This window comes from Aedes albopictus, chromosome 2, assembly GCF_035046485.1.
Source record: "Aedes albopictus strain Foshan chromosome 2, AalbF5, whole genome shotgun sequence".
In the NCBI taxonomy this organism is placed as follows: Eukaryota; Metazoa; Arthropoda; class Insecta; order Diptera; family Culicidae; genus Aedes; species Aedes albopictus.
The window spans coordinates 471,393,538-471,406,115 of record NC_085137.1 but is presented as its reverse complement, the minus strand read 5'-3'; the positions used below and the strand labels follow the sequence as shown (position 1 = coordinate 471,406,115).

The 12,578-nt window shown below is 42.0% G+C and overlaps 1 protein-coding gene across 2 annotated transcripts; it reads right to left on the bottom strand.

Moving 5' to 3' along the window:
• Positions 1-5,283: 5,283 nt before the first annotated feature.
• Positions 5,284-9,258, bottom strand: LOC109418070 (uncharacterized). 2 transcript variants are annotated; one of them, XM_062849266.1, is made up of 2 exons: positions 8,950-9,258; positions 5,284-8,694 (listed from the first exon to the last, which is right to left on the bottom strand). In XM_062849266.1, the coding sequence occupies exons 1-2, from the start codon at positions 9,239-9,241 to the stop codon at positions 5,930-5,932; spliced, it is 3,057 nt and encodes a 1,018-aa protein (XP_062705250.1). In that variant the 5' UTR covers positions 9,242-9,258; the 3' UTR covers positions 5,284-5,929. The 2 variants fall into 2 exon arrangements, with proteins under 2 accessions (XP_062705250.1, XP_019547786.2); XM_019692241.3 differs by having other exon boundaries at positions 5,284-9,258.
• Positions 9,259-12,578: the final 3,320 nt, after the last annotated feature.

The window sequence follows — 12,578 nt, the reverse complement described above, 5'->3', positions numbered from 1 at the left end:
TGATTTAAAGTAAATTAATGCTTTTTTATGATGAATTGCTTTTGGTTTGGGAACAAATTGGAATGAATTATCACTGCTTGATTTTGTTTGGCCAGATTTTGCTGTGCGCATACCTTATATGGAAAGAAGAAGCTAATTGGGTTGTTTAGTGATAACCAGTTTTTTTCATAATCGGAATCTTCGCCCAAAAAATAGTCAAAATACAAAATTTCTTAATTTCGTCCAGGAACTCTCTCTCTCTCTCTCTCTCTCTTCTTGGCGTAACGTCCTCACTGGGACAAAGCCTGCTTCTCAGCTTAGTGTTCTATGAGCACTTCCACAGTTATTAACTGAGAGCTTCCTCTGCCAATGACCATTTTGCATGTGTATATCGTGTGGCAGGCACGAAGATACTCTATGCCCAAGGAAGTCCAGGAATTTTCCTTTACGAAAAGATCCTGGACCGACCGGGAATCGAACCCGTCACCCTCGGCATGGTCATGCTGAATACCCGTGCGTTTACCGCCTCGGCTATATGGGCCCAACTACAGGAACTACATATTTTTAAAATGCATTCAAAGTTTGTATAGGGAAAATTTTTTTGTTCGGGTCGAACTGTCAAATTTGTTTAGTTTTTCTTAAATGAGCTCTTTCGATTAGGCTATAGAAAACAACAATATTTTATTCACTTAACAACCCAATTATGCATTTCTCCAAATTGGAACGATATCTAGTTAAGGAAGTGATTTCTACCCCAGCGAAACATGATTGGAGATATCTATAAGTCACATCTACATGCAACGTTTGACGTTTGTTCTGTTCTAATGCAGAAATCTCGGGAAGATCCCTTTTCAGAATACCTGGAGAGATCCCTTTGGAAATCGCGGTAGAAATCCCAAAAAGCAATTCGTAAAGCATTTTTAAAAGAATACCTGAGAATCGGGAGAAATTTAGGTTGGCATAACTAGACAAATTCCTGCAGGAACCCCGAATGAAATTCCGAGGAAAAAGTTTTCCCTGAAAGAATTGCTTTGGGAATACCGGAAGAAATTCCTGAAAAAATCCCAGGAGGAATCCTGGTAGGAATCCTTGAAAGAGTTTTGGGAGAAATCCATGAAGATTTTCGAGAAAAGTCTTTGGAGTATTTTCTTTATGAATACCGAAAGCAGAACTTGCGAAAACCCCGATAAGAATTCCGAGAGAAAACTTTGAAATCCTGGATGAAATCCCAGGAACTATCCCGGGATGAAATCTCGGTGAGTCCCTGGATAAATTCTTAGTGGAATCTCAGAAAAAATATCTGGAGGAATCTTGTAAGGAATAAGTTAAGGAAACCTGGTAAAAATCTCTGGAGGAATCCCGTTTGTAATCCTGGGTAGAATCCTTATTTAACGCTGGATAAATCTAAAGACACTATATGCAAAGACACGAAATGTTCCAATTTGAATATCAAAATTTACTGTCAATGTCATTCCAATCGAGCAGGAGACCTGTCAAATGCGCTATAAAGGCATTGCACGGCAGCATCATCGTCATGGTGCGGGAATCATCATCAACAGAAACAATCATCAGATTTTGTGTCTTTACCATATATGTAGTGTCTTTAGATAAATCATGAAATGTCATTGTGGGCCTTAATATTTCTTAAATCGCGATGATATTGTTATCTGCAACATCGGAGTTTTATTTTCTATATGAAGATATATCATACACTAGAGCATCTTCTTACACTTGAGGTCCAAGTCACCATTTACCTGACCTTAAGGTGAAACGTCAAGAAATCCCATTGCAATTTTGCATACAAACTTTAGAGGCACAAATCTGACGAACGAAGCATCGAACCAAGCCGCACTTGATTATCCTGGCTTTGCTCACTTGCAGAAAGAGGCAGCTTTTCCAAATCGAGCGCATTTGTTTACGAATTTTTAAGATTTGTGCTCTTGAAAACGTGAGTAGGTGTCCAAGACGGCCATTGTGGCAGCCATATTGGTATTCTTTGAAGTTTCTCCTTAACCATCTGTCAACTTCAATACTCAACTCAGCTTTATTGTATGAGTTTTTTATGGTACACATTGCGTTCTAAAATTTCGGTCAAATTTATTTCCTTATCCTTGAAGTTTGGAAGATCCCAGAAATGCATTTATTTCAAAAGTCGGTACATTTTTGTCCTGGAAAATCAGTAGTGCGTAGTGCGCTGTACAGCGGACCTGGCCCTCTATCCAACGCACTGTGCCCGACGTACATGCGACATCCGGTTTAGGAGAAAACTCTATTTTCGCGTGTCGAAAATTCCGATTTTCAACTGCACGAACAATAATGGTGAGAAGGGTTGAAAGAGATAATGTAATTTGTCTACCATACCATGTTGATCTGGAAGTCTCTAGTTTATGGTGTTCAGATTGATCAGCTTATACTGGCAACCTTAAGTTGAAGAAATGACGAGACCAAACAAGAGCACAAGTCTGAAGAACCAAAGGTCGGTTTGTGCTAAAATGTTTATCGATTGGTCATCACAGGCGGGTACCCAAGTATCCAAAAGTTCAGATAAAAGGGTAACTTTACAAGCTAAGCAGCTAGTTCGAGGTTGCTCATTAGCCTTCTAAGCAGCTTCATTTTTAAGTAATTTTGGAACTTGAAAGTTCACATAAGTACGCTGGATAGCCTTCTAAGCAGCTTCTGGCAGAACTTTGACAAAATTCATGCAGAAACAAAAATGTGTTTTTGTTTCCAAACCCTGTTGATGGGTTTGTGATTCATGTCTGGAAATTGCTTCTGATAATTATATTTTTACACATATGCTATGTATATTTGAACTGAATCCTCCTGCATAAAAGCCTGCCGACTTACCGCTGCGCTGCTGAAGAGGCATGATATACTAATTACGTAACGCAAAAACTGGCCATTTCAGACCCCTTCCCTCCCCCCATGTAACGCTTTTTGTATGAAAAGCCAAAATTTTTTGTATGGGTCGTAACGCTGAGCTCGACACCCCCTCCCCCTATAGCGTTACGTAATTTGTGTACGATGCCAGACACATGACAAAATCGAGCTAACTTTACTACTGTACAAATGTGCAAAACTAGCTGCCGACAGAAAACCGATTCAAGTCAGACTTTACCTACTGTCCACTCAATCTCAACTGTAGTACTGTGGTAGAGCGTAGGGATCTCACGAAGCGACTATCGGTTCGAATCCGATGGGCGACATTATTTTTTTTTTGTCAAGCCTGGTATTTAATGATTTGATATATTCATATTTATCTTTTATTCGTGTATGCTTAAACAGTTGTTTTTTCTGTAAAAAGATATAAATTTAATCTTCATTGAAACACAATGCTACTGAACTGAACGTCTATGAACTTGAAAGTTCCGACAAAGTTCCGAGTAGTATCTTAAGCAGCTTTAAAGTTCCGCGAAGTTCAGCTAAAGTTCCGAATGAAACTTTCTGGCTGCTTAAGAGGCTGACAATGAGCCTTGCCGGAACTTGTGACCGAAGTTCCAGTATGGCTCATCGTTAGCCTCTTGAGCAGCCAGAAAGTTCCATTTGGAACTTTATCTGAACTTCGCGGAACTTGAAAGTGTATTTTGTCATGGGAAGCAGAACGTTTGGTTACTTGGGTAACCAATCAATCAACTTTTCAGCGCAAAACAAATTTGATTCTTCAGATTTGTGCTCTTGAAAATTCATAGTTTGGTTCAATCATATATTCAACTTAAGAAAATCATGCTTTCTAGAGCACCGTTTTAAAGGACCGTTGAACGGATTTGGCTGAAAGTGCATCAATATGAACGGTTCTTTAAAACGGTGCTCTAGAAAATTTGAGCTATGTACTCCAAATACCTTATCCTCTTTTCTTTTCAATGCGTCTTTGTTCTACGATGCTTTATAACTGCAATCTGAATATAGGAGCTGCCAGTAAGATGAACAATTACGGTTGTACCTAGATCTACCGACTTCTACATCAATTATATGACTTTTTGAAACGTTTATTGAACTCAATGCAACTTAATACTGTTTTTACTTAATACTGTTCAATTGGTGTGACCTTAATTCTATTTTTACTTACAAACTTTTTGTTTGTAAAAAGAGGTCAAGTGTGTGCACGGTATCATTGGCGGAGCCAGCATTTAATTTTATCTTATTGACTCTTCTAAACATACACGAGAATGAGAAAGATGGAGGAGGCTTGTCTCCGTTTTCATCCCGCTCCTTCTCTTGCATGTTTAGTAGAGTAAGTAAGAAAGAAGAAAAAGCTGGCTCCGCCAATGCACGGTATGGTATACAAATTACATTTCACTAAATTTGGTTATTTCACCTCATTTTTGATATCTCTCACCATCAGCTATTTTAATTTCGAAAAAAGTTCAATTCACCAAACGTTCAGTACAACATTATCGAATTGTTTCCTGAACCTTCCATGAACTTTTACTGCATCTCTGTGAACTTCAACTGTCCGAGCTTGAACCGAAATTAAAACAGCTGAGCAAGGGTCTCCAAAATAAGTGTATGGATTATAATTTTCATATCTATGGTATGCCCCTTAAGGCAAAACTGGAAGCATTTCCTCACTTTTTGGTTTTTGATTTTTTATTAAATAACGAAGATATATTTTCAAAATCGGGTTTCGTGCACATGTAGAGTATGGATCAAGGTATCTCCTGATTTTTTTTGTAGTGGAAAATATTTTTCGTTTTTGCGGAAACCTTTTTTGAACAAAATTTCACAAAAAAATATTTTTTGCAAAAATGGAAAACATTTTCCACCTCAAAAAAAATCAGAAGATACCTTGATCCATACTCTACATGTGCACTAAAACCGATTTTGAAAATATTGCTTCGTTATTCAATAAAAAATCAAAAACCGAAAAAATGAGAAAATGCTTCCAATTTCGCCTTAATAGGGAACTGCCCAATCTTGGATCATGCTACCTCCCAGTCTCATGCCATCTCGCAATGTGCAGAACAATCAAAGCACTCCTGAAAGCGGTTGGGGATGGGAATCGCGAAACAAAGGATATGAAATTTAGAAGTTCGTAAATTTGGGCACGATGCCAACGAAACACGTGTTTTACCCAAATGTAGGCAAAACTTAATTGAGCATACAAAATTTAGATATGACCCATATTAAGGTTGAAGGATTCGTCATTGATATCACCGTCATCATTGAAATTTTGAAAGCAGTTTTCTCGTTCAAAACACAAATGATCGTTATGAAAATGTATTCACTGGATTCCAGATGGAGAATAGAATACAATGAATACATTTTCAAAACGATCATTTGTGTTTTGAACGAGAAAACTGCTTTCCAAATTTCAATGATGACGGTGATATCAATGACGAATCCTTCAACCTTAAGGTCTTTTTGGGGAAAATTTCATGCAAATTAGTCCAGTATTTCGTTTACCGGGTTCGATTTCAAAATTCAGGTCTCGAGCTCCACAAAATGCTTCTGCCCAGTCCTGTTTATATCACAGCAACACTCTTGCCATATGAAGTCTTCGACCTGCAAGCCTAAATCTTATGGGAAAAATAAATACGTTTGCGCGCACATGCTGGCGAGCGAGCGGGGGCGGACGGTTGGCTTAAATCTCTAATTGAGGGGACTGGGTGGGTGCGAGTTTGTTTCTGTGTTCCGGCGTGCACGGTGCCAAATGGGGTTGCATTTCTCTCATTGGGACCCCCCGATTGCGATGAACGGCATATGGCCGCCATTCCCCGCCGTGCAGGCGGCCAGCTCAAACGCAAGGTAAAACAACAACTAGGTACCTACGGGGCGGCGAGCTGCAGCTTCGGGGCTGGTCGCGAAGGCAATTAATAATGATACACTATCTATGGGAGGGACGACGACGTCATTGGCGGCACGAGAGCCCGAGATGACTCTACTAATTCTACACTTTTTCGACAGGAGAAAGCCTCCGCGCTGACCGCGGCATACGTCAACACGGGAGGCTTCAACGCTTGATGATGCGAATTTTGGTCCGGACCCCACTTGGGACCCTTTTCAGCTTCTTGTACGGACGGTGGTGTGTTCGTTTCCGCTTTTTCACAGACGAGAATTGGGGCGGAGGCGGTTTCCGCACAGCTCGCTGATTACTGGCTGCATTCAGGGAAGAAAGCTTCGTTTTTGGGTTACTCGGTGGCAAGGGAATGGCCTCGTACGGTGGGCCTGGTTTCTTGAACGTCGGCTGAGGGTAATCACGGATCTTTTCCTTCACAGCGTAGGAATTGTGCGGGAACTGCTGCGGCCCAGGACGAGGTCCCCGATAGCGGCTTCGATCCCGGTGAAATGCTTCTGGGATACCATTTCGGAAATGGGACTTTGTCGAGAGCCGTTGCTCGTGCGGAGCTTGATCTTTAGAGGGCGGTTTACTGCTCTGTTTCTCGACTAGACGTTCTGCTTCATGCTCTAATGCTTGCTGGAACTCGTCCTTCTTATTGTCCTCTATCTCAAACGATCCACCACCCGAATTTCCCGAGAAAACAGTAGGATAAAACTGGTTGATATCGAAAATTGGTAACGGGTACACGGTTGCTAACCGTAAACTATCAAACGCGCCATCTTGTCTCCTCTCAACATTCCGAGTTTTGTTCGCTCGCATACTTCTGGGAACTGCAATCATGAACACGTTTCCGTTTTTGGACTTGGATGACTTACTGGCGGACATGTGATTCTTGATGTGCCTGATCACATCGTTATAGACCGCTACCTCTGGATTGGATTGTTTGTCTTTGCCCCTGCCGGATACGTCGTTGTAATTGCCGGGATCCCCGTTACCATCAGACGTTCTGCGGACCGGAGCAAACTCACTTCCATCATCTGATTCTAACTCAACTGGTTGCGGTACAATCCGATCCTTTAGATAATCCGTCACCTCCGTAGAAATGTTATCAGCCAATCCTAAGGCTGTATCCACATCCACATAGTGGAACGCTCTCCTCAGGTACGGCGTGGGTTTATGGGGATCGTTATACTCTTCAGGAATATAGAGCGATGTATTACCAATAGCCTCATCCAAAAACCTTATCAAATCTTCACCATGCAACTGCCTAGGATCCTGAGCATCGAACTCGATCTCGTAGTCATCGGCAGCGCCCTTCTGCAGTCTGAGCAACGTTTTGAATGGCTGCACGAAATTGACCACCTCGTATTCGGGAGCATCTGGTAGCACGTGCTGCTGAGTAAACTTCAAGACCTCGCTATGAACATCCTCAGGCCTAGGTGGTTCCATTTCAAATTCGATTACGTGATCCGCTCTGAGAGGTGCTGCCTGCTCTTTTACATCATCTACACCGCCAAGCCGTGGAGGATTCACCAGCTCAATCGCATCTCCAGGCCCGTTCAACAGGTACTGGTTGGACGTTTTAATTGCTTCATCCAAAAACTGGATCAACTCCTGGCCTTGAAGGCTTTGTATCTCTGGGCTGATCTTGACAGTTTTCTCTTTTTCCGGGGGTAAGAACTCTGTCGAATTCTTTATGGCCTCATCCAAAAAGTTCAACAGATCTTCGCCCATTAATTTTCGTGGATCTACCAATGCTTCTGGAATGGGCAACACAAACATATCCGTATCGTTTTGGAATACCAGTGCCTGAGCGTACGGCATATAAATCTTATCGGTATCATTGATATCCTCATGATATTCATGCTCCGGATAAAACTCAAACTCGATATCATTCTCCCGGCTGCTATTATCATCGTCAGAGTCCGCCGTTCCATCGTCTTCATCCCCTTCGTCCTGTTCCTCAAACGATGCAGAGCTAACATCACGCTTACCTCTATGCTTTTTCGGCAGCTTGGATTTTGACTGGAACTCACCAAATGACTCTTCCGCTCCATGGTCGAAGTGCGTTTCCTGCTCCCCCCTCTCCGAATAGACGATGTTCGTCTTGGAAATGGTAACCTTCTCCTTGATCTTTGGTTCGTTCTCTGGTTTCGACTTCTTCACTGTCGTTTCCAGATGCCTCACCTGCGTATAAGTCTTCTTCGGTTCGAAATTCTCGTGCGTTCGGATCTCATCCTCGACATCCTCAAAATCCAATTCACCGATCTTCTTTTCCTCGTCGGAATCGTAAAAGTCCGCATCATCGTCCTCATCGCCACTAGCCCGTCCCACTCGGTCGTTCTTCTTCAACCGCTTATTGCGATGGTAAATTCTGACTGGCCTTCTGATACCTGAAAATCTCTTCTCCGTGTACTTGGGATGCAACCCAAGCTGGTTTTCAAACTCGATGAACGCATCCAGCTGGTTGGGGGTTACGATCGCCGCATCGGGATGTTTCGTTTTCAACAGAAGCTCATCTCCGTGCTCAATGAAATGAGCATCGTCCGGATCTAGGATTCCGCCCAGTGGAACTGGCCTGAACTCGTTTTCCGGTGGCAGTACAAATTCGTGGCCCTCTGTGTTGGTGTAGTAGTATTTGTTGCTGTTGCCAGCATCCGGCTCCGTGTAGTACACGTTATCCTCCTCTTGGGGTTCCAAATTGGCGTCTCCGATGTAGGACAGTTCGTTTGGATGCTGCGAGAACAAAGCCTCGTAGTGATGCTTGTACTTGTGCTTGTATTTCTTTTTTTGCTCTACGGGTCTGTGATAGCTGGTCGGTTTGGTATTGGGTTGCGTGAACAGGCCATACTCGTAGCCTTGAGTATCGAAGAATTCCTTCTGTTTGGCCTTCAGCTTCTGAACATAGTTACGGATAGTGTCAAAGGATGGTGGAGCTGGTGGGAGTAGATTGATGGGGGTGAATCTGATTTCTGGGGGATTTTCGATGTGCAATGGGTTGACTGGACTAGGCTTGAGTTTGGGCATGAATGGAGTATCGTATGGACCGGGTTGGATGCTATGGGGGTCAAAGCTGAATGGATATGGTACACTGTTGGGAGATGTGTTGTGAGCAAATGGGGTGTACGAGGTCGCTGTGCTAATTGTCGAAGGCGTGACATGGTGTGCGAATGGACTAGTGAAGTACGCACTGTTGAGCGCATTTGTATATTGCTTTTGATGTTGGATCGAGGGAGTATTTCCTTGGTCCGGGTAGTAAGGAACCGGAACCTGAACCACGTTGGGAGGGACAGGCTTCAGGACATCACTTATCGTATGCAGCAACTGCGGACTTATGGATCCAAGCATCTGCAGTGTTCTTGGTCCTTTGGGCATCACAACCACTACGTTGTCTATTCTGGCACTGATGAAATGGGGCATCGCTAGCAGCACGAGTGCGATCGCTTGCGATAACCATCCTGAACTTCGTGTCTTCTCACTCATCTTTCATATCGTTTCAACCTATGCAAAAATAGAAAAAAAAAAAACGTTAGCACATTTAGTTCTCAAATACGTTTTTTTATAGCTATGAAATTATCAATCACAAGATTAAGTTTGTGTCAGTTTCCCTAAAGCATATGCCAACTGCACGTTTTCATTCATTGCATTCTACGCAAACCCATTGTATTATGTCTGCTCCATAACCACCAAACTTATGTATAGTTAAACATAATTTATTGTGTTTTATTCAAATGTGGAGTTTTTACAGAATCATTAGGTACCTGTTCACTGGCTTAGTTAGTTAAAGCGACGGTCTAGCGAATACGGAGTCGTGGGTCCAAATTCCACCAGAACGCGATTTTTTCACAAATTTCATCTCTCAATTTATCAATTAGCAAACTTTCATGCCTTCTAATTACAAGTTTTTCCAGTATGTTGAGCTTTGATTATTTTAACAAGTGTGAGCAATGCAACGCACAGTAGGAAAAAATAGTGCAACCCGACACTAAATTCTGTAGATCACAAGAGCATCCAGGTTTTCTAATGAACAAAACGGTTTTAGGAGTAAAATTGTCTGGAGAATCGAATGAAAGTGGTTAAACAGACCGCACGTATCATTATCCTGCTCATTCTTTCCTAATTCCCCAACTTTTATTGACTTTTACATGAAACTAGCTCTAAAAACTTATGAAACATGAATGCGGTTTGTCTTGAAGGACTTTTCTAAAGGATTAAGATGTAGAGTGATTCGGTTGGGAGTGATTACAGTGACGCGCAAATGTATTTATGCTCATTTTACCCTAATTCTCCTCATATACTGAGTTTTGCATTAAATAAGCATGTTATGAAGTGTTTATCGGGAGGATTAAGATACAAGGAATAGCGAGTGTGTTTTGCGTGATGGTTAGACTCGCTCGCAGATTCAACCATGCTGATGTCGGCCCGTCGAAGCTGTCGTCAGTTGCAGGATGGATTTCGTTGTGCAGGTGAATGTGTCGTGCGTCGAGAGTGTGTTTTGCGCAGAGATGGCATTCCGCACTGAAAATGTGCACTGTGCAGCTCATTTTCATATTAAAACCACACACACTTGCACTCGCACTGAGGAGCATGCCATCACTGGTTTTGCGCGGTGGTTACACTCACTCGCAGATTCAACCATGCTGATGGCGGCCCGTCGAAGCTATCGTCAGTTGCTGGATGGATTGCGTCGTGTAGGTGAGTGTGTTCGTGCTCGGTTGCTTGCTTTCCACGTGAAGCGAGCAATAGCGCTGCAATCTGCATGTCATGATTCAACTTCAAAAGGTCATATTACTTATCAAAGTGAATCCAGACCAAACGATACCTTCCCGACTAACAAGCATTCCATCCTGCAGCTTTTGGTGAAGTCGCAGCGGTAAACGCGGTCTTTCACAACAAAGGTTGCAACTAACATTCCTTCCCTCTCCCAACCTGACTGCAAGGACGTGGCCGACGCTGTTATTGTTTCGTTAAATAGAGCCTCTGAAGCGTGCACAATGAGAATGCTGACCACACCCAGTCAATTATTCAGTTGATTCATTGTGCAACTGTCATTGGTTCGGGTCAATCACGGAGTCGCAACCATACATAGATATGTGCAGTCAGCAGAGCTGTGAAATATCAGTCATGTCAGTTGACTACTGATTTTGCACCACCGTCATTATCACTATAAGCCGATCAATATCAAAACGGTAGTGACCGGCAACGACTTGATATTGACCCGCACTCCAGAACACTATCATAGCAACTGAACTGATATTTTGACGATTTAAGCCAAAACTCAAAATTTTTAATGACTTACCTGCAAAACATGTTATTCTGAACCACATATTCAAATTTCATCACGATAAGTGTTGATTTTGATTAATAAATGAATTTTGAAGATGGCCTATCAGTAATATCTACCCACCATCGCAATCAGTCCAGTTGTGATGCAAAAAGGAAAGTGACGATGACTCAACAGAGCACACGCTGACTTGAATCGCTGTCAGCCTATCAAAATCGGCGGTTCGCCTACCATTGATAGTGACAGAGAGCAACTCTGGCAGTCAGTCTAAGCTAAAGCAAAGCTAGCTATGCTAAGGATTAAGATACAAGGAATAGATAAGAAGTGATAGTAGTGACCACGCGAATGTAATTATACTCATTATACTCATTTTACCCGAATTCCCCATCTATTTGAGTTGTGTATGAAATAAGCTTAATAACTCAAAGAAACTTATGGGTGGTATGCTATGAAGAGTTTCTCTAGTGGATTCCCAAGTAACAATGACAGCAGAATAACAGCCAAAATTTTCAAAATCCAGCTTAAGAGCGGTTAATTCAACTGTTGTACAGCAATAATTTTCGTTAGGTTAGGATACAAGGAACAGATTAGAAGTGATTGCCGTGACAGCGTGTATGTTATTATGCTCATTTTACCCTAATTCCCTAATATATTGAATTTTGTATGAAATTAACTCTAAAACTCATAAGAAACTTAAGGGTGGAATGCTATGAAAAGTTTATTTAGTGGGTTATGATACAAGGAGTCGATTGGAAGTGATTTCAGTGACAGCGTGTATGTAATTATGCTCATTTTACCCTAATTCCCCACATATATTGAGTTTTGCATGTAATTAGCTCTATAACTCACAAGAAACTTACGGATGGTATTAGTGGTATGTTAATAAGTGATTATTTGGAGGATTACCCCTATGTGGCCGACAGGGTACCCGGGTACCCAGCGCCCATTTAAAAAGCACGGTGTAGAAAAAAGCAAAAAGTTTGTCGGACACATAACGGTTAAGATACAAGAAATAGACTAAAAGTGATTATAGTGATCGCGTGCATGTTATTATGCTTATTTAACCCTAATTCTACATTCCTAATTTACGTATATTTAACTCACAAGAAAATTATGAGTGGTAGGCTAAATAGAGTTTCTTTAGCGGATTATGATACAAGGAATCGATTAATAATCATTGCAGTCACCTCGTGTTTGTAATAATGCTCATTTTACCTTAACTCCCCACATATATTGAGTATTGCATGAAGTTAGCTCATAACTTGAAAGTCCACATAAGGGAACATAAGAACGCCGTGGTGTCGAATAGAAGCAACGAATCGAGCGTGTCTGCTCATACGGTGGAAACCGATCACGAAATAGATTGGGAAAGTGCGGAGCTCGTTAAAACTGTTAGGAAAGCTTCCCACTTAAACGAATGGGAGTCAATGGTTATCAGTAAGGCCCCGGGACCGCTGATGAATGTAGCTGATTCTCCCAAAATGTCGAGTCTATTCGATCCCAAATGGAGGAGAACGTGCCCCTTGAGCCGACCTA

Bases quoted from the DNA above. Each gene is read 5' to 3' on its own strand.
- LOC109418070 (XM_019692241.3), bottom strand. From the start codon at position 9,241: ATGAGTGAGAAGACACGAAGTTCAGGATGGTTATCGCAAGCGATCGCA.